Below are 22,809 nucleotides of genomic sequence, written 5' to 3' on the forward strand. Positions count from 1 at the left end.
GAAGGCATATGCGGCTGTCTCTGCCAATAACAGTTCTGTGCTATGCAGTGATCCTTCTGTGCCTTTTTGAAGGGAGTGTTTTCGGTTAAGGGTAAATCTGTAGCAGAGCAGACTATTTTTTTTTTAATATTTTTATTTATTTATTTGACAGACAGGCAGCGAGAGAGGGAACACAAGCAGGGGCAGTGGGAGAGGAAGAAGCAGGCTCCTAGCGGAGAAGCCTGATGTGGGGCTCGATCCCAGAACGCTGGGATCATGCCCTGAGCCGAAGGCAGACGCTTAACGACTGCGCCACCCAGGCGCCCCAGCAGAGCAGACTATTAACCCATTTCAGCAGTCACAAAATTTGGATCTGAATATATAAACACATTATCCAGCGTCTTTTACTCAAAAAGTGGCTTCATTTATTATGAGCTATTAATGTAATCAAAGAAAATGAGTGTGAAAATACCTACATATTTTTCTTTATATAAATAATTGTTCATATAAAAAAAACCTTAACTGCCTGTTTCCCCTTTATTAATGAACAGTTTCCCTTTTGTCATAAACCCTGGCTTTTTTTTTCTTTTAGTTATTTCACATTTACATTTTCTTAGACATGTATATTACAAATTTTGAAAAACTAATGAATGTAGAACGATTTGTACAGACTCTTGAGTTGTCGATATATTCTTTTTTTTTTTAGATTTTATTTATTTATTATTTGAGAGAGAGTACAAATGGTGGGGAGGGGCAGAGGGAGAGGGATAAGCAGACTCCCTGCTGAGCTTGATCCCAGGACCCCAGGATCATGACCCAAGCCAAAGTCAGACACTTAACCAAATGAGCCACCCAGGTGCCCTGAGTTGGAGATTTATTCTTAAAAATGAAGTTAAAGTTGATAACTGCTAAAACCTAAAATTTCTTATATATTTATTCCTTTTCAGAATAAGCATTTCAACAGCCTTTCTTTTCTTTCTTTTTTTAAGATTTTATTTATTTATTCGACAGAGATAGAGACAGCCAGCAAGAGAGGGAACACAAGCGGGGGAGTGGGAGAGGAAGAAGCAGGCTCCTAGCAGAGGAGCCTGATGTGGGGCTCGATCCCATAACGCCGGGATCACGCCCTCAGCCGAAGGCAGACGCTCAACCGCTGTGCCACCCAGGCGCCCCTTCTTTTCTTTCTTTGAAGTATGTACTTTGGAGAGTAAAGTCAGTTGACTTTTGGGAAAGGCTGAAGTTAGAGTCAAACCAGGAGCTTTCTCCAAATTTAGTAATAAAAATCAGTAGGTAGGAACTCAAGATTTGCTGATGTTTTAGCTTGGATGGACAGGTACCAGTTTCTTTCTCCTTAGCCTTGAGCTTGCTGTTGGATGTGTTAGTGCCCTCTTTTGGCACAAGGAGGGTACTGCAGCTGGCATCCTTAATACGGGCAAGAGATAAACATTTTTAAAATTTTTTAAATGTAAATTCAGTTAATTAACATAATGTATTATTAATTTCAGAGATAGAGTTCAGCGATTCATCAGTTGCATATAACACCCAGTGCTTATTACATCATGTGCCCTCCTTAATGTCCACCCAGTTACCCCATTCCCTCACCCCCTCCCCTGCAGCAACCCTCAGTTTGTTTCCCCTGATTAAGAATCTATTATGGTGTGTCTCCCTCTCTGATTTCGTTTTGCTTTATTTTTTCCTCTCTTACCCATGATCCTCTGTTTTGTTTCTTAAATTCCATATATGAGTGAGATGATATGATAATTCTTTTTCTGATTGACTTATTTCGCTTAACATCATGCTTTCTGGTTCCATCCACATCATTGCAAATGGCAAGATTTCAGTTTTTTTGATGCGGAGTAGTATTCCATTGTGTATATATACCATGTGCATTCTATTATATATGTGTGTGTGTGTATATATATATGTATATATATAAAGTCATTTAGATATGTCAAATACATTCTTTGCAAATACTTTCTCCAGTCTGTGACTTCTCTTTTTATTCTTTAAAAGTGTCTTTCAAAAAGAGCAGAAATTTTGGGGCCCCTGGGTGGCTCAGTCTTTGGGCATCTGCCTTCAGCTCAGGGCGTGATCCCGGAGTCCTGGGGTGGAGCCCCGCATCAGGCTCCTCCACTGGTAGCCTGCTTCTTCCTCTCCCACTCCCCCTGCCTGTGTTCCCTCTCGCTGGCTGTCTCTCTCTGTCAAATGAATAAATAAAATCTTTAAAAACAAAAACAAAAAAAATTTTTTTAATTTTGATAAAGTACAGTTTATCAGTTTTTTCTATTATATATCAGATGTTTATTTTCTTCTAGTAGTTATATAGTACTAGATTTTACATTTAAGTCTCTGATCCTTTTGTGTGCATTTTTGCATATCATAGGAGGTACAGATCAAAGTTCAGGGTTTTTTTGCATATGGGTATCCAGTTCAGACACCATTTGTTGAAAATACTTCTTTCTGCACTGAATTGATTTTGCAACTTTGTCAAAAAATAATTTGTTCATATATGCATGGGTCTATTTCTGAACTTTGTATACTATTCCATTGCTCTTTCTCTCCGTAAGCCATTGCTACACCATCTTGATAATGGTAGCTTTATAGAAGTCTTGAAATTACATAATGTTAGTCTTCCACCTTTGTTCTTTTTCAGTCAGTTTGGCTTTTCTAGGTTCTTTGAATTTCCCTAGGAACTTTAGAATCACTTTGTCCATTTCTACAAAAATACTTCTGGAATTTTGATTTTAATTATATCAAATTATAGATAAACTTGGAGACAATTAACACTTTAGCAATTTTAAGTCTTTGAGCCCATAAAAACAGTATAGCTTTCCATTAATTTAGGTCTTCATTAATTACTCTCAGCTATATTATATAGTTCAGTATATAGATTTTGTCAGATCTGTTAGGGGGTATAGCTCAGTGGTAGAGCATTTTGACTATCTTTTGTCGGATTTATGCCTAAGTATCTTATATTTTGGTGCTCTTTTAAATGTTATTTTCAGCTCAATTTCTGGTTAACACTAATATATGGAAATATAACTGATTTGTATGTTGACCCTGTATCTTGCAACTTTGCTAAACTCGTTTATTAGTTCCAGCAGCTTTTTTGTAGATTGCATCAAATTTTCTTTTTTTTTTTTTTTAAGATTTTATTTATTTATTTGACAGAGAGAGAGAGACAGCCAGCGAGAGAGGGAACACAAGCAGGGGGAGTGGGAGAGGAAGAAGCAGGCTCCCAGCGGAGCAGGGAGCCCAATGCGGGGCTCAATCCTAGGACCCTGGGATCACGCCCTGAGCCAAAGGCAGACACTTCACAACTAAGCCACCCAGGCGCCCCTGCATCAAATTTTCTAAATAGGCAATCATGCCATCTGTGAATATAATAGTTTTATTTCTTTTGCAATTTGAACAGCTTTTATTTCTTTTTCTTGACTTACTACACTGGCTTAAAACCTCTAACACAGTGTTCAGTAGAAGTGGTGAGAGAGAACATCCTTGCCTCTTTTCATTAAATGTGACGTTAGCTCTAGGTTTCTTGTAGATTCCCTTTATCAAGTTGAGGAAATTCTATAACCTAGTAGTTTCCTACTACTTAAAAAGTTGTTGAAACCTTGTTGAAAGGTTTTTATCAGAGGGGATATTAGATTTTCTTAAATGCCTTTTCTGTATCTTTTGAGAGATCGTATGGTATTCTTTTTTAGTTCTGGTTTGTCAGTGTGGTGAATTATATTGAATGATTATGAATGTTAAACCAATCTTGCGTGTTTGTGAAAAACCCCACTTGGTCATAGTGTATTCTTTTTATATAGTGTTGGGTTTGATTTGCTAAAATTGTGTTAAGAAATTTTTGCATCTGGGGGGGCCCCTGGGTGGCCCAGTTGGTTAAGCATCTGCCTTTGGCTCAGGCCATGATCTCAAGGGTCCTGGGATTGAGCCCCACATCAGGCTCTCTGCTCAGCAGGGAGTCTGCTTCTCCCTCTGCCCCTCCCCCTTCCCCTGCTCATGCTCTCGCGCTTGTGCACTCTTTCTCTCAAATAAACAAAATCTTAAAGAAATTTTTGCATTTATGCTCATGAGCCATATTTATTGCTCGGTAGTTTTCTTGTAATGTCTTTGTATAGTTTTGGAGTCCAGGTAATGCCTCCTGGCCTTCTAAAATGTGTTGAAAGACATTACCTTCTCATTTTATTGGAAGAATGTGTGTAGAATTGGTATTATTTCTTGTTAATGTTTGGCAGAATTCCCCAGTGATGCCACCTGGGCCTGGAATTTTCTGAGTGGGAAGCATTTTATTTATGTCTTACCTCTTAATAGATATAAGGCTATCAGTTCATTTTTTGAATGAACTCTGGTAGTTTGTGTCTGTGGAAGAATTTGTCCACTTTATCTAAATTATCTAATTTATTGGCATACTGTTGTTTATAATGCTCCTTTATTATCCTTTTAATGTCTGTAGAATCTGTAGTGATGTCATCTCTCTCATTCTTTGTACTGGCAGTTTTTTTACTCTTTCACCTTTTCTTGATTAATCTAGTTAGAGTTTTGTGTTTTATTGATACTGTCCAAGAACTTTGGCTTCATTAATTTTCTCTGTTATTTTTCTGTTACATGTTTAACTGATGTCTGCTCTGGTTTTTTTTAAATATTTTATTTATTTATTTATTTATTTATTTATTTATTTATTTATTTGAGAGAGAGCAGGGGGAGGGGCAGAGGGACAAGCAGACTCCCTGCTGAGTGGGGAGCCCGACACAGGGCTTGATCACAGGACCCTGAGATCATGACCTGAGCTGAAGTCAGACACTCAACTGACTGAGCCACCCCAGTGTCCCGATGTCTGCTCTGATTTTTATTATTTACTTTCTTCTGTTTACTTGGGGTCCAGGTTCTTTTTCTAATTTTTTAAGGTTGCAGCTGAGATCACTGATTTGTCATCTTCTTTTCTAACATAGGCACTTTCATACTATGTATTACTTTAGTTGGATCCCATAAGTTTTGTTTGTTGTTGGTGGTGGTTTTTTTTTAGATCCCACAAGGTTTGATTTTCATTCAGTTCAAAATACTTTCTAATTTCCCTGTTGATTTCTTCTTTGATTCATTTAGAAGTGTGTTTATTTTACAAATATTGAAGGTTTGCCCAGTATCTTTCTTTTCCAATATCTTTTGTTATTGTTTTTAATATAATTACCTTGTAGTCAGAAAACATAAAAGTGACTTGAATCCTTTAAAATGTAATGGAGGGCACCTGATGGCTCAGTAGGCTAAGCATCCAGCTCTTGATTTCATCTCGGGTCATGATCTCAGGGTCATGAGATCAAGCCCTGTGTCAGACTGCATGCTTGGCATGGACTGTGCTTGAGATTCTCTCTCTCCCTGTGCCCCTCCCCCTCCTTGTGTGCATGCACACACTCTCTCTCTCAAAATAAATAAATAAATCTTAAAACGTATCAGGATTGTTTTGTGGCCCAGGACTTGGTTTATCTCCATGCATGTTCCACATGTACTTGAAAAGAATATGTATTCTGCTGTTGTTGTGTGAGTGTTCTATAAATGTCAAGAAGATCTGATTGGTTAATAGTGTTTAAGTCTTCTATATTTTTATTGATTTTTTTGTCTACTTGGTCTACCAATTACTGAGAGAGGGATGTTGAAATGCCTATATATATTACACACTTATTGAGGTATAGTTCACATATACCGTACAGTTCATCCATTTAAAGTGTACAGCCAGATGTTTTTTTATCTTCACTATCCAATTTTAGAACATTTTAGTCCCCCTACAAAAAAACCCCATACTCATTAGTATTCACCCCCCATTTCCCACCACCACCACCACAGTCCTAAACAACAACTAATGTATTGTCTGTCCCTATAGATTTGCTTATACTGGATGTTTTGTATAAGTGGAATCATGTAATATGTGGTCTCTTATAATTGGCTTCTTTCACTTAGCCTGATATTTTCATGTTTTAGCCATGTCATAACAGGTAGCGTTAGAACTTCACTCCTTTTTATTGCCCTATAATAATTCCATTGTATGGATATATACTACATTTTATTCATCTGTTCCATCAGTTGATGGACATTTGGATTGTTTCCACTTTTTGGCTATTATGAATAATGTTTCTGATAAATATTGCTGTACACAAATTTTTGTGTTGTTTATGTTTTTATTTCTCTAGCGTTTGCCTAAGAGTGGAATTGCTGGGTCATATAATAATTCTATGTTTAGCTTTTTGAGGAACTGCCAAACTGTTTTCCCAAGTGGCTGCACCATTCTTCATTCCCACTAGGAATGTAGGAAGGTTCCAATTTCTCCATGTCCTTGCGAGTATTTGTTACTGTATTCTTTATGATAGCTATCCTCGTGGGTTCGGTGTGGGTTTGATTTGTACTTCCCTAATGACTAATGATGCGGAGCATCTTGTTATGTGCTTACTGAGCATTTGTAGTCTTCAGAGAGATGTCTGTTCGGATCCCTTGTTTTTCAGTTGGGCTGTTTTTTAATTATTGAGTTAAAATTCTTCGTACTATATTTGGACACAAATACCTTATCAGATACATGATTTGCAAATATATTCTCATTTTGTTACTTTTGTCACTTTCTTGGTACCATTTACAGCATAAAGGTTTCTAATTCTGAATAGTACCACTTACCTGTTGTTTCTTTGTCACTTGTGCTTTTGGTTGAGAAATCATTGCCTAACCCAAGGTCACAAAGATTTACTCCTGTTTTCTTTTCTTTTTTTTTTTTTTTTAAGTTTTTATTTTAGTTTCAGTTAGTTAACGTACAGTACATACAGTGTTATATTAGTAATCAGTTTCAGGCATACAGAACAGTGATTCAGCACTTCATACATCACCCAGTGCTCATGATAAGTGCCCTCCTTCATTTCCATCACCTATTTAACTCCTGTTTTCTTCTAAGAGTTTTAAGACACTTTCTCACTTTTCTGAAACAATCATTTATTTTTTTCTCTGTAAACCTTCTTTACCACCTTGCCCCCACCTCAGCTGATGACCTCAGCACTTTTTTGTTGAGAAACTAGAAGCATTCAGAAAGAAATCCCTCTTCTTGCAGTCTTCAGATCTATGAATGGGCCTGTGTCTCTTCTCATCTTCTTCACTCTGTTGCTCTAACAAGGATCAGCCCCTTCATCTGGGTTCTGGATCTCTATCCCTCCCTTCTTCTGAACTTCTTCTGTCCCCTTCAGCCTCTTTCTTCTTGTGTCAGCATATAAACATGCTTTAGTGTTTCCCATCTTTAAAAAACTATCCTTTGGCCGCAAATGTCCCTACTCCCCTTCACAGCCAGACTTCATAGGCATTTCCTCTCACACTGCCTCCACATCTCACCAGTAATTCCTCTTCTGCTCCCTCCAATTGCTTGTGTTTGCATCACTCCACTGAACAGCTTTTTTGTTTTTTAAGATTTTATTTTAATTTAATTTTATTTTATTTTATTTTTTTATTTTGAGAGAAAGAGAGCATGAACAAGGAGGGGCAGAGGGAGAGAGAATCCCAGTCTCATGACCCTGACTGAGATCATGACCTGAGGCTAAATCAAGAGTTGGGTGCCCAACTAACCGAGCCACCCAGGTGCCTCTCCACTAAATAGTTTTAATCAGATCACCAGCTCTCTCCATGTTGCCACGTCCACGGTTGCCTTTTTTCCTTATTTAAGCTCAGCAGAATTCGCCAGTTTCCACACTTTCTCAAAGTACTTCTCTCTCCACTTCTGTGATACCACACACTCCTGGTTCTCCCCTACCTCCCTGGTTATTGCTTCCATTCCCTTCTGCTGGCTCTAGTTTGACTCTTTTTACTAGTTACTAGATATTAGAGTGCCACTGAATTAAGTAAGACCTGGGCCGCCTTCCCTGTCAATCCTAGGTAACCTCATCCATTTTTATGACTTTTAAATATTATTTGTGTGCTGTACACTGGTGGGTCTAACTGCTTTCTTTAATTATGGGTATCTCTAACATCCGTCCCAAAATTAACATGCTCTGTACTCTGCTCTTCCTCACCTCACCTCATTAAATGACACCCAGCCATCCATTTGTTCAGGCCCCCAAACCTATGATTCATCCATCTTTCTTCCCTTATGTCTTCTCTCATATCTAGTCCACCACCAGGTTCTCCCTGTTCTACTTCCAAAATATATAGCTAAAATCTATCCACTCTTCTCCATTCTGACTGCCCCCAGCCGAATCTGAATGACCATCATCTCGCACTTGAACCTTCAAGTTAGCTTCCTGCAGAGACTCTCTGCCTGTACTTTTGCCCCACCCCAATCCATTTTCTATGCAGTAAAAGTGTTCCTCTTTTTAAAATACAGTATACTGTGTTATTCCCCTGCTTGACCTTCAGTGGCTTCCCATTTCATCTGAAGTTAAAATCCAAGCTCCTTATCTTGCTTTATGAAAGTACTGCATGATCTAGCTCCTGCCAGTCTCTCCAGCCTTGTCACACCATTCTGGCCTTTTGCATGGCCAGCTCCTTCTCATTTTTCATATCTCACCTTTCACTTCAGTCCTCCAAGAGGCTTTTCCTGACTGCTAGCTTCGGTCGTGCCTGTGCACACACACATTATTCTCATCGTGGCATAATGGATTCATAACCTTATGGGGCTCTGGTACAGGTGACGCTTAGCTTGTTCGTTATTCATGCCTCTCTTTCCCCCTGGAAAGTAAGTAAGGATCTTGTTTGCCTAGCTTACTGTTATAGTCCCAGTTCCTAGTACTTGCCTGGCACATGGTAGGCACTTAATTAAAGCCTGCTGAGAGGGGCGCCTGGGAGGCTCAGTCAGTTGAGCATCCAACTCTTGATTTCAGCTCAGGTCATGATCTCAGGGTCGTGAGATCGAGCCCTGCATCAGGCTCTGTGCTCAGTGTGGAGCCTGCTTAAGATTCTCTCTCTCTCTCTCCCTTTGCCTGCCAACCTTCCCCCCCACCCCTGCTCGCAGTTGCGTGCGCGCACACACACTCTCTCTCTCTCTCTCAAAAAATGAAAATAAAAAATCAAGCTTGCTGTGAAGAGAGGGGTGGGAAAGGAAGGAAAAGAACACATTGAAAATAAGGAATTTGCTGTTTTAAAAAAGTTCTATACTGAACTAGTAGAAGCAGAAGAGAGAAAAACTATTTTATGGAACCAGACGATTGCAGCCTCTTGGTGCTTTCCTGGTTGTGAAGCAAACACTAAAACCAAGTCTAAAGGCTTCACCATTTTAAACTTTCAGCAGCTGCCCCATTTCTTGCCTTTTTCTTTTTCTTTTTTTAAGATTTTATTTATTTATTTGAGAGAGAAAGTGGGAGAGGGAGAAGCATTGGCTCCCACTGAGCAGGGAGCCTGATGTGGGCTCGATCCCAGGACCCTGAGATCATGACCTGAGCCAAAGGCAGACATTTAACCGACTGAGCCACTCAGGTGCCCCCTTGCCTTTTTCTTCGTGTGTTTCGTCCTTCTAATTCTTCCTCGACGATCAGAGGACAGCATTTCCAGACTGTGCCAAGTTCCTTTCTTTGGTTTTGTGTGCTCAAAATCCTTGGTCCGCTGCACTTGATAGGCTCCAGGTGCAGAAACTTGGCCTGTCATAGAGAGATCATCAGGAAACAAATGCAGACTGATTATTAGCCCATGTTTTAAGCACTTAACAACAGATCTGAGGAAAATTAAAGCAGACTAAGGAGATGGAGTGTGATCAAAGGACAGGGATGTTAGGTGGGATGGGCATTCTGAGGGAAGTAGCCCAGGAACCAGGACCCAAATGAGGTGAAGGAGCAAGTCATGTGACGTTGTGGAGGATGAGCATCCCAGACGTTTGAGGGATTAACCAGCTTTTCATTTTGCTCTGTAATCCCCCTTTAATCAGTGTGTCCCTTTTCTAGACCAGACCGTAATTCTACCATTGATTTTTAAGGCCCAGCTTAGGGCCTTCTGTACTGTTGTGCAGGTTGTGTACTGCACACCTCTAGGGGACACTGTTCACATGTATTATCATTGTAGGTTTGACTATTTCTTACCACAGTTTTCCAGCAGATGGCAGTAAGGTTCATGAGGACAGGGTGGCTTTTGCTGATCTAGATTTGCATATAGGCAAGTGTCATTACCCCTTTTCGATACATTGAGGTATTTTCTCTCTGGGCCTCAGTCTTACCCTGTAAGCTTCTTTCTTTTTTCTCTTTCTGTCTTTCAAATATTTCAAACTTAAAGAATTGCCAGTATAGTACAAAAAACTCCCATATACCCTTCACTCTAGTTCACCAGTTGTCAACATTTGCCTATTTTGCTTTATCTCTCCCTCCCCCTCTCCATAAATACATGTTTTTTTCTTTCTTCCTTTTTTTTTTTTAAGATTTTATTTATTTATTTGAGAGAGAGAGAGATAGAGAAGAGAGCATGAACGGGACAGAGGGAGGAGAAGCAGACTCCTGGATGAGCAGGGAGCTCGACATGGGGCTCGATCCCAGGACCCTGAAATCATGACCTGAGCTGAAGGCAGACACTTAACTGACTGAGCCACCCAGGCACCTGATACATGTTTTTTCTTGAACTATTCAAGAGCTGATTGCAAACATCCTGCCCCTTTATACCCTTGCTTTGGAGTGTTTTTGTCTTCGTTTTTATGAACAAGAATTTTGTTCAAGAATTTACATAGCCACAGTACACTTATCATATTTAGTCAATTTCATATTGATGCAGTATAGTTGATCCTTGAACATCATGGTAACGGACACTGAGCGCCATGTAGTCGAAAATTCACATATAACTTTTGATTCTCCAAAGACATAACTACTAATAGCATACTGTTAACCAGAAGCCTTACAGCTAACACGAAGTCCGCTAACACATATCTTGTATATATGCATTGTATACTATATTCTTAGAGTAAGCCAGGGAATAGAAAATGTTATTAAGAAAGTCAAAAGTAGGAGAAAAAAATACATGTACAAATACTCTATTTGTGCAGGTCGTGTGCTGCTCACGTCTAGGGGACACCGTTCACATGTGTTATCATTGTAGGTTTGACTATTTGTTAGAAAAAAACCCACACGAAAATGACCCATGCAGCTCAAACACGTGTTGTTCACAGACCCACCTGTGGTTTTATCAGTTATATAGTCCACATTCAAATTTTGCCTGTTGTTCCAGTGGTGTCCTTCAGAGCCGTTTTTACCCCTTTATCCAGTGTTCAGTCTGTAATCATCACAGTTGGCATTTATGTGTTATCAAATCTTATCTCCTTTATTTTTTGCTGTTTTTTTATTGAAGAATAATTAAGTACAATGTTACATTAACTTCAGAGGTACAGTGTAGTGACTCAGCAGTTCTGTACATTACTCAGAAAGTTTACTTACTCTAAATCCCCTTCACGTATTTCAGCCACCCTTCCACCCACCTCCCCTCTGGCAACCACAGTTTGTTCCCTGTAGTTAAGAGTCTGGTTTTTTGTCTCTTTTTTCTTTGCTCATTTGTTTTGTTTATTAAATTCCGCATATGAACGAAATCATAGAGTATTTGTCTTTCTCTGTTTGATTTTATTTAGTGTCGTACCCTCTAAGTCCATCCATGTTGTTGTAAATTTCTCAGTCTGGGTTTGTCTGGTGTTTTCTTATTAGATCTAGGTTCTGTGTTTTTGGCAAGAATACCACAGAAGTGATGTCGTGTCCTCGGTGCATTTCACCAAGAGGCACATGGTATCTGTCCCATTCCGAAGCGTTCTGTTGAAACTGTGCTTGTGGTCTCAGGAACAGTGACGTCTGTATACTTGGACTCTTACTGTAGGAATCCTGCTTAGTATTTGCTCCTATGAGAAGGCAGCGCTCTGTTCAGCTTTCCTGTGCAATCAGGTGAGCCTGACTTGCCTCCCAGCTCTCTCTCCTTTGCAGTGTCACTGTCTGGGACTCTCAGCTTCCCGTCGGGAATCATAATGCCTCTTATTTCTCCTAGTGTCACATCCCTTGGCTAGAATCTCTGAACCAGCGATTATTTCTTCTGCACCATCAGCATACCTTTAGTGTGAGAGTTTCAAGTTAGGTTCTGTTGGCTCTAGCAAGGTTAGGCTTCAGAGGTGAGTATTGTAGCTGGAATATGGGGAAGAACTAGGTGCCAGGGGGTCCACTTGAACAGATTCAAGTTCATTTTACCCTCAGTCACAGTCTTAGAGGCTATGATATTTTCGTTGTAGTTAAAATTTGAGTGTTTACTGCGTGTCATTTACAATGCTAAGCATTCTACTGCATTGGCCTCCTATAAAAACAACTCTAGGAAATAGATGTTACTTCATTTTACAAGAGAAAAAACAAAGGTTTAGAAAGGTCATTTAAGACAGTATGGCTAAAAATTACCAGGACTAAAACTCCTGTCTCTCCAGCTCCAAAGCCTTGCCCTTTATGAACAGAACCAATAGTGTTGAAGTTAACCTTCACAGATTGAAATTCAAATGTAGTGTCGTTGCTAGATGGAAGGTAATTACTAGCAACCTTTACACACAGTTCTTAAGGTGTCTTTAAGTAGAAGAACTTCGATTTTTCCAGTTTTGATGTCCCCTACCATAAGACCCACTTGCCTGAGACAGTCTTGGTTTATACCCGTTTCCTAACAACTAGTGATAGTGTCCCCATTCATTTTCAGAGGTATTGCAATTTAGATAATGATGTGGTCCCCTACCCATCATTCTTCCTGAATTCTCTTCAGATTAACATGGAGACCGGTGTTTCATTGTACCGAATACGGTTTGGTTTGTTTTTATCCACCACTCTCTTCTGCACCCACCCAATTTATCCGTATGTTAGTTTTGGTTTTATAGTGACCAAACGAATTTATCAGCATGGTTTGCTTAATTTAGTCAACAGTTAAGATTTTATCACACTTACTCTACATCCTTTCTGCTGAAACATTTCAAGAAATTGACACTTTATCCCATTGTACTTCAGTAGCCATCTCTAAAAAAATGTTTCTAAGTTTTTGTGAACCTGTCCAGAAACCACAGGAACCTTTTGCAGTATGAGTCCTCACTCCTGACATACAATTTGATTTTCATTTGTCAGATTCTCTTAAGGAGGGATGTGCCTGTAATTGTGTACTAGTGTAATGCTTCTTGGGTGTGCAGGACACAGCCAAAGAGCAGTCCTGGCCACGTGACCACACGTAACCCGTGTTCCCTTTTCTTTTGGCAGTGCACGATCTGATTTTCTGGCGAGATGTGAAGAAGACTGGCTTTGTCTTTGGCACCACGCTGATCATGCTGCTCTCCCTGGCGGCCTTCAGCGTCATCAGTGTGGTTTCTTACCTCATCCTGGCTCTTCTCTCTGTCACCATCAGCTTCAGGGTCTACAAGTCTGTCATCCAAGCTGTACAGAAATCAGAAGAGGGCCATCCGTTCAAGTGAGTGGAAGTATCACAAGTAACACTTGACAGTTTAGAGAAGGGGTTGGCCGAGGCTGGGCAGGTCGACCAATCAGACCTGACTACGAGAAGAATTATAGGGCCTGATGCAGCTGACCCCTTGCGTGAACATCAACTAGAAACCTTGTCACTTCAAAAGGGACCAAGTTAAGGAGCCAGGAACTTTTTGACAAACTAGGGGCTCACACTTGAAGATCAAAGAAGACTGTCTGAATTCCTGAGCAGGGCCTCCAGGACAGCACCCAGTTAGATGGGGTCCCAAGGACACGCTTAAGATCCCTATTACAGTTAAATCTTTTTGTTTGGTTTTGGGTTTGGTTTTGATTTTTTAAACATTTTTTATTTAAATTCAATTAATTAACATATAGTGTATTATTAGTTTCAGAGGTAGAGGTCAGTGATTCATCAGTCTTATATCACACCCAGTGCTCATTACATCACGTGCCTGCCTTAATGTCCATCACCCAGTTACCCCATCCCCCCACCCCCCTCCTCCCATATAGTTAAACCTTAAAACAACTTTGAAATCTCAGTATTGAGGCTGTGCTCTTGGCAATATCAGAATTTGATATGTTTGCTCTTAGTCTTATTACTGATTTCCTTCTTATCTCTCCTTTAGTTTTTCTTTTTCTTTCCCCCCTTTAGTTTTCTTAATACCGGGAGCAAGTCTTGAGGTCGATAGGTCATGCATTTCTAGAATCCACTCACTAGCTTTTCTGACTGTGCTGTAACTTTAACAGATGTTTTCCTCACACTATTCCTCTTGGAAATCTTAACCCATAAACAATTTTAATATTCGCAAATGATACTTTTTTCAAAACCTTTTCCTCATAGGTGACCTCTCAAGACTATGACAGAATAGGTGTTTGGCTGCAGCTCTGGTCCTTTTATTTTCTTGTGATGAAACTAGAAGACAATTTAAACTATATGTGGCAGTTAAAAAGTTACCGCAAATTAATTTTAACAGATCAGTAGCTGTTCACTGAGTGAATAAATGTGACTTTTGCCACAAGCTCAGATGTCTTAGCAGGACACCCTCTTCTGCAGGACACTGTTGGGGATTCTAAAATGTGTTTTGTCAAGTTGAATGAATTACGCCATCTAATTTTTATAACTTTTGTATTTGGTAGTAAATATTTTCTTAATAAATAGAAAGGAAAGCATGCCTGTTCCTTTCCTATTTTTCCCACAAGACTATAGACTCTTTAAGGCAAAAGCAGCCTTCTCTTTCCTGATATGCCAGCACATAGCAGAGGGGCTGAACTCAGTAGGCCCTCAGTAAGTACTGAGTGAATAAACAAGTTATGAGCACATGGCTGCATCTCAGTTCTGTAGTGCATCTGCGAACAGAACCCAAGTCCTTCTGTCTTTTTCTATAGTTGTCCACCCTGGCAAACTCAGTGTCTCTACCCTCCTTTTTCTTTTGTTAACAAATATTTTATAATGCCTATTTTATCATTTCGAAATGAAATTCATAGATATCTATAAACAAAATTTCAAAAAATAGACTATAATTGTAATATAAAGGAATGATAAGATAGAAGGTCATTCATAGTAAAATAATATATATTCCAGTCAGTATTTAACTGCTTGGACATGACTACACACACACACGCACACAAAACAGTAAAGACATTAGATACTTGTACTTAGATGTGTAATCTCCAGTACAGATACGATTTTCCAAAGTCGTGTAAAATATCTCTGTAAAAGTTTAGCATAAACAAAATACAGTCTTTTTAGAAAATTCAGGATATGTTAAAGCTGGGAAAAATACCTTGTTTTTATATGTTCTTGGATTTTGATAATTATAAATGTGTTTACCTTCATGAATATCCTATGAGGCAATAAAAGCTATGCAGGGCATAGGACAAGTCTTTATTATGTATGAAGACATCTGGCATTCTTGTCTCTGCCCGCAGGAAGACAGCGGTGCCGTCTCCCCACCCCATGACAGCAAAACATGCCCCTACACGTCTCTAAAATGTGCCCTTGGGGGAATTTCACACTCTAAATAACTGCTCTACTAATAGAAAGAGATCTTCCTTGTCAAACGTGTGACTGTTGTTTCTTCTTTTGGAAGAGCCTACCTGGATGTAGACATTACTCTGTCCTCAGAAGCTTTCCATAATTACGTGAATGCTGCCATGGTGCACATCAACAGAGCCCTGAAACTCATTATTCGTCTCTTTCTGGTGGAAGATTTGGTTGACTCCTTAAAGGTTAGTTGCTTCTACAGTCTTTGGTGGTGAGGCTGAGGAAAACCGGGGACTAGGTTATAATTGAGAGGAAAAATAGTAAATAGGATTTTATCACACAAAAACAAATGTATGCTTATCTCAGTCAACCTGTGAAAAGTGGGGATAGGAGTCAGTGGAGAAGACATGTCCTACACCTGTAGAACTAAGTGCCCTCCCAGCAAGGGCAGCGTCATTGACAGAAATGCAGTCGGTCTGTCTTTGAGCTTAAGAAAACTACAGAGTTCTCTGATGCACCCTGCACATATATGGTGCAGACGAGGTGTGACCTTCGTTGTGAAATTACAGTTATGTGTGGCATACATCACGAAATGTATGCAGACTTAATTGGCAAGAGGAGAATGGCAGCAGTTAACCTAAATTTCGCATTATGATTATTCTTGCTTAACCCTCTGGTGTTGGCCTTCACAGCTGGCTGTCTTCATGTGGCTGATGACCTATGTCGGTGCCGTTTTCAATGGAATCACCCTTCTGATTCTTGGTAAGGTGACAAGGAAAATGTCTCCATGCTCTTTGAAGTACAGCTAGCCCTTGAACAGCACAGGTTTGAACTGTGGGGGTCCACTTATATGCAGATTGTTTACAGGACAGTGTTGTAAATGTATTTTCTCTTAGGATTTTCTGACTGACATTTTCTTTTTCTCTAGCTTACCCTATTGTAAGAGCACAGCACATAATACATATAACAATAGAAAATGTGTGTTAATCAACTGTTTGTGCTCTTGGTAACGCTTCTGGCCAACGGTAGGCTGTTAGTAAAGTTTCGGGGGAAGTCTAAAGTTATGTGCAGATTTTTGACTGTTTGGGGTATCCATGCCCCTAATCCCCACAATGTTCAAGGATGATCTGTAATTGGTAGAAGTAGGAACCAAGAGAATGTCCAGCATGTCTCCACTCCTTCCATGTGGCCCAACCTTTAACATCCATAAACCTTGAGTTAGATGTTGGAAGAACCTGTGTTTGTGGCCATAGGTTTTTTTGAAAGGTCCTAACTATAAAGAAATATCAAAAGAGCTAGAAGTAAAGGAGAGTTGTCTACATTTGGTTTAAATATAGGGATCTTATAGACATCATTTCATAATTTGGAAATTATTTGTGATACAAAGAAAGCCTGTGTACCTATAGCTAACTCTCCTTAATTGAGAGCCCTACGGCCCTATGTAGGATTTCTCATATTGCAGATCTGTGTTACTTGAGTCTTGGGTCTTTTTGACTGTCTCACATTTACACTTGCCATGTCCTGTGATTCTCTTACAGCCGAATTGCTCATTTTCAGTGTCCCCATTGTCTATGAGAAGTACAAGGTAAGCACCTACCTGTTTCAAATCAGATACGCCTGTTGATGTATGACTAACTTTAGTTCATTTTTTAGGCATTGAAAATTTAGAGTGATCATTTTCTTTCTTTCTTTTTCTTTCTTTTTTTTTTTCTTAAAGATTTATTTATTTTAGAGAGAGAGTGCACAAGTGGGAGGGGCAGAGGGAGGTGGAGAGAGAATCTCAATCAGGCTCCACACTCAGTTTGATCTCACGACTCTGAGATCAAGACCTTAACCATCTGAGCCACCAAGCCTTCCCATGAGCGATCATTTTGTAACCATTTCTGCAGTCTAAGTTTATAAGTCAGGAGCCTGTAAGAAATAGTGGTTTCCTGTACAAGAGAAACTGAATGTTTAGGGGCACCTGGGTGGCTCAGTCGTTAAGCGTCTGCCTTTGGCTCAGGGCGTGATCCCAGGGTTCTGGGATCGAGCTCCGCATCGGGCTCCTCCGTTGGGAGCCTGCTTCTTCCTCTCCCACTCCCCCTGCCTGTGTTCCCTCTCTCGCTGGCTGTGTCTCTCTCTGTCAAATAAATAAAATCCAAAAAAAAAAAAAAAGAGAAACTGAATGTTTAGGAGAGAGAAGGGTAGGAAGGTATATTTTTATGCCTTGTGTGTCTTTTAAGTTTTTCAAGTGGACATTATCTGTTAAAAAAAAAATAAGTTGAAAAATGCTTAAATAAATAAAAGCTGATGTCTGAAAAGAAATTTAAACTATCAAGGCTATTACAGGAATCCATCTGTGTGAAGAGATGTTTCCATTGTGGAATGATGCATGCAGAGCCTTGCTAGATGCTCTGAGGTTATTCTTTATAGATTAAGTCATCAATCACAGACTTTTTAATGTCTTTTGGTATTAAATGAATTAGTCTTACCTAGGAGCCAAAACACATTTGTGGTTACAGAATATAGATTAGATAGATAGTTTTTAGTATTCAAAAAATGCTTTACTCCAGTGTCTATAAAGGAAACACCTAGCAAGTAAGACCTTAGCAAAAGAAATGTGTGGTTTTTACTTCAACAGAGTGTTATAAGGTGTTCATGGCATTATTTAAAGTCTGAAACCTGAAGGGTTTTTTGGGGTTGGGTTGGGTTGGGTTGCGTTTATGTGGGCTCAGTGTGGGGCTTGAACTCAAGACCCTGAGATCAAGACATAAACTGATATCAGGAGTCGACTGAGCCACCGAGGCACCCTTGATACCTGAAGTTTTGGGGTTTTTGTTGTTTTGTTTAGTTTTTTAAGATTTTATTTATTTGAGAGAGATAGCAAGGGGGCACACGCAGGGGAAAGAGAGAGAAAAGTGGCCTTCCCGCTGAGCAGTGAGCCTGATGTCTGGGGCTCAATCCCAGGGACCTGGGATCATGACCCAAGCCAAAGGCAGATGCTTAACCAACTGAGCTACCCAGGTGCCCTGATACCTGAAGTTTTTAAAATACTCTTAAAAACTGGACATTACTGGGGCAGCTGGCTGGCTCAGTTGGTAGAGTATGCAACTCTTGATCCCAGGGTCATGAGTTTTAGCCCTGTGCTGGGTGTGGAGCCTACTTAAAATAAAAAATAATAAATTTAAAAAACTGGCATTATTTTCATTTCCCAGAATATGCAATAGTGTTTTTAAAAAATGGTTAAACTAGACAACAGAATATTACCTTCAGGAAAATTGTTAATCTGTGTGTTGCCATAACTGAGTGTCTTCCCTTCCTTAAAGACCCAGATTGATCACTGTGTTGGCATCGCCCGCGATCAGACCAAGTCGATTGTTGAAAAGTAAGTATGCTTTAGTTCCGCATTTTATTGGAACATGTGCTTCTCTTCCCCAGTTATTTTTAGCCTCCTCTATAAAATACTGAGTCAAAGAAAGGAATTTTCATCCTGAAGAAAAGTGTTGGTTAGTAGTTTGATTTTACTATAAATTATTTCATCCTGCTTCCTTAAAAAACATCCTTTGTGTTTTAGATTAAAAAGGATTGATGAAATTAGAACCTTCTCCTTTCTGAATTAGCCTTTTAAGTGTCTGCAGTTGCCCACCCACATGCATCAATTTTAAGCCAAACTCTTCACTCTTTTTTCAGAAATAAGAGTTTTACAGATAAATGACTCAAGGCACATTGCTACCTTCTTAAAACTACCAAATCCCTGTTTTCTCTTTTCTTGGAACCAATTTAATATTAAAATCAAGTAATAAAATATTGGTAGACATTTTTATGACTCCCTCTACCAAGGAACCATTTGGGTTTTTTTGGTTTTTGATTTTTGTCTTTTTTTTTTTTTTTTTTAACTTATGGAAAACACTAAGGAACCCACACTTCTAATTAAAATGTTAACATTTTTTTCATATTCAGATATTTAAGAAATAATACATCACAAGCAGCTAAATCTCTTTTGTGCAGTCCCACCGCCCCCACCCCAGTCCCTTTCACACCTCAGATTTTAGTGCTTTTTCCAGTTTTGTAAGTGGAAACTAGGAATATATGTGCACAGCTCTGGCTTGATGCCAGGGTCTTTATTTGCGCTTTTGCTTTTTCAGGTGTACAGTAGAGCTAAAACTGGGCAAGGACAGTTAGCACAAATATGTGTCTGGTTGCTGTTTCCTCCTGATTGCGAAATATAGACATAGCTTAGCTTTAAACCGAATATCTTGGTCAGTCCCTGAATGGGATCTAATATTTGTGAGGAGTGGCTCTAGTGATGGGTAACCCAATTGCACAAAGTGAAGGGTAGCTTTGGTGTCCTGTGAGGGGCCGGGGGCTGTTGCCAGCTCCCGTCGTCATTTTATCTGTCACCTTGACCTTGACTCCTGGCTCCTTTTGTGGCACTAGTGGGTCACCTAGCATTCCCAGAGAAAGGGGCTCTTGCGCTGCCGGTGTGTGGAACACAGCAGTTGTTATGCCCAGATCCCCCTTATTCTTCTCTGGAACCCCCACTGAAGGACCCAGGAGGTTCAGGCAGTGAAAGAGGACAGGCCGCAGGCATGGTGGCAGGGAGAGGGCACGGTTCTTTGCAGACCCCTCGGCTCATCCCAGACCAGACTGGGACCCTGGCTCTTCTCATCCACAGGAAGCCCTATGGAGACGGGAGAATGTCCGTCACGTTGCTTCAGCAAGCCCAGGGCTGTCTTTCGGTGTCACTGTTAAAGTAAAAACCCACAACTAATGCTCTTTTCACCTTTTTCTCTTTTTTTTTTTCTTCAATAGGATACAAGCAAAACTCCCTGGAATCGCAAAAAAAAAGGCAGAATAAGTACATGGAAACCAGAAATGCAACAGTTACTAAAACACCACTTAATAGTTATAACGTTATTACTTGTACTATGAAGGGACGTGCTCAGTGTCAGCTCGAGCCTGCATTCCAAGCTTCTTTTTCTTAATTTGGTGTTTTCTCCCCTCCTTTCCCTTTACCCTCATTATCAAGCACAAGAATTGTTGGACTAAAAAAAGAACTGATATCTTAGGACCCAAAAGAATAAAGAAAGAGTCAAGTTAATAGGATAAATCAGTACCCTAATGGTGGTGGAGCTTTTACTTGGAGCTTGAAAGGGGAGAGATTGGAGGTCAAGGAGAAAATGAAAGATAAAGCACTGCTTCTGGACTCTTCTGTCCAGTTCTCAAGGACTAGTCTTACGCAGCTTCCCATCAGAGTTTTACCCTTATTTTTAAGTTAAGAAATAATGATTAACTTATGAGGAAATTATCTGGGGACAAGAGTGGGACTCCTTCCCGTGGGTTTTCGGCAGCCCTCTGATCCCATCTTCCTGCCCCACAATGTGAGCAGCTACTCCTAAAATTCTTCTTCTTCTTGTAATGCTGTAACTTCCAACTCTGTGAGTAACCTGTAGGTGATAGTGAGAGTTCCCGAGTCCCAGGATGCCATCTGGGAACCAAGAATGGAAATGGAAGGTGGGGCTGGGACCACCCTCCCCTCCTGCTCACCCCTAGGAAAGGAAAGTCTCTGCCGTTTGGGAGGGTGGCGTCTGTGTCTATTCTCGGGGGCACCAGTTCTGGGCTTTAGTTTGAGAACTCATTCCTGAATGTGCTTTCCTCCCTCTTCCCTGCCGCCTCACCTGCAGTTTAATAAATATGGTCATACTTTTCTTATTATGAAATAAATGTCTGTAACTGCTGTACACTGCTGTAAACTCGTTAGAGGAAAAATAATCTGCATGTGGGCTCCTCCGTTGTTGAGTTATTGTCATCCTGTCTCCGTCCGTGGGGGGGAACATTCTCAAGAGGTGAATACAGAAACATGTAAAAGGCCTGTTTTGCTTTTATCTTTTCTCCACAGCTTCCTCCTTCACATGCTCCATCTTTAACCTGTGCTCATCATTGTACCTGAAGGACCAAAAGCCAAGCAGGCTTGAGAGGAGATTGTGTGTGTCTGTGGTTAAGAGACCACAAATTAGTGTAAGAAAGTGTGTTCTGTGGTTCATACGGAGTTTTAACTTGGAGGCTAGCTTATGGGTGTGTGTTAATGTTTTGAGGGTTCCTTTCCTCTGCAGGTGCATAAAATGTCTCAGCACCTCTGTCGTGGCCCAGGGCGCCCCTTTTGAGAGTGTTTTCCAAGCAGTTTTTAGGTGAGGGCAACCAGGCAGGACCAGATTGAGCTGATGAGCTCCGTGTGGAATTAAAAGATAAACAGAACAACCCAGACAGACATCAGATGGCGGGTGATCAGGAATCTGATTCCTGCGGAGACTGACGAGTGTCTTTGTCCCCTTCCAACATGAAAATTCAGTCAACTTGAAAGAAGTCATCTGTGAGTTCCTTCAGGTTGTAAAACTCCGTGGTCATGATAATCCAGAGGGAATGTGCGCTGGTGACTTTGAAGTAAGGGCTACAGTCCGATGGTCGCCAAGCACGGCAGCTCGGTAGCAGGTAGTGGAAGTCTATCTACTGTTTTGGAAAAGTCACTTCAGCATTTAGATGGGTAAAAGGTACCCTTGCCTTACTCCATTTTCCTATTTACTTTGCCCCTTTTCCTTTTTAATTTTTAAGTTGATTTCAGTCGGAAACACATTCTCCATCCTATCTTACGCCCTCCCAGGAAGTCAGTGCACTGATCAACTTTTTGGGCTTCCCCTCCAAAGGACCCTTTTCTGCGCTGGAAGCCTCCACACCTAGCTCTTTTGTTTTGTTACTGCTGTGTTTAGGTAATTGGACAGATCTTTGTGCCACACGGGAATTTTTTTTTTTTTTTTTTTTTAAGGAAAACCTATAGATGAACTCTTACTAATGAAACTGTGTGCTGTATGTGTGTGCAACATAAAAATACAGTAGCACCTAAGGAACTCGACTTGGTTCCTGTAAAGCTGCAAATTGATGTGGTATTAATAAAACAAAACAAAACACAGTGACTGTGGTGTCGTTCTGCTAACTTTATTCTTTATACATACAGTTTGGGTAAAGTAAGAACCAGGCTTCCACCGGCCCCCATCCCCACTCCACTTTTGAGGCTTTAAAAAGCAAGTAATGGTTGATACTGGTAATGATTCCCAAGATTGCAGAATTTCCATAGTAGAGCAAAGCTGTGCGTTTGGTTTCTGAAAGATCACAGAGACCCTCTTAAGAGGTGACCTTAGGAGAAAGGATGAGGAGTGGCAGGGGCCAGAGGGTCAGCTGTCCCAGTTCGGCCGCACACCACCCTTGGAGGGTTGCCCGCCTGCAGCGTGACGCAGCCTGTACATCCTGGAGCCACAGTGCACTTCGAATCCATCACCGTGCAACGTGGAGACCACATACACCAAGAACTTGATGCTTTCGGATTTATTCTTCCCCCAAACTAAGGCTGCCATGACCCTTACGCTGGATTTTAAAAATTTATTCAACATACCTCTCAGAAAACTTAGG

At 40.4% G+C, this 22,809-nt stretch overlaps 1 protein-coding gene across 1 annotated transcript in view; it reads left to right on the plus strand.

The window, feature by feature from the left end:
- RTN3 (reticulon 3) overlaps nt 1-21,089 on the plus strand; it is a 59,304-nt gene extending 38,215 nt beyond the window's left edge. Inside the window, exons 2-7 of the mRNA XM_008708944.2 lie at nt 13,164-13,371; nt 15,476-15,614; nt 16,062-16,131; nt 16,908-16,954; nt 18,675-18,733; nt 20,161-21,089. Of these exons, the coding sequence (XP_008707166.1) occupies nt 13,164-13,371; nt 15,476-15,614; nt 16,062-16,131; nt 16,908-16,954; nt 18,675-18,733; nt 20,161-20,206 (569 nt within the window). The 3' untranslated portion in view covers nt 20,207-21,089. The remainder of the gene's footprint in view (nt 1-13,163; nt 13,372-15,475; nt 15,615-16,061; nt 16,132-16,907; nt 16,955-18,674; nt 18,734-20,160) is intronic.
- The last annotated feature ends 1,720 nt before the right edge of the window (nt 21,090-22,809 follow it).

The sequence above is a fragment of the Ursus maritimus genome, unplaced genomic scaffold, assembly GCF_017311325.1.
Source record: "Ursus maritimus isolate PB19 unplaced genomic scaffold, ASM1731132v1 scaffold_23, whole genome shotgun sequence".
NCBI lineage: Eukaryota > Metazoa > Chordata > Mammalia > Carnivora > Ursidae > Ursus > Ursus maritimus.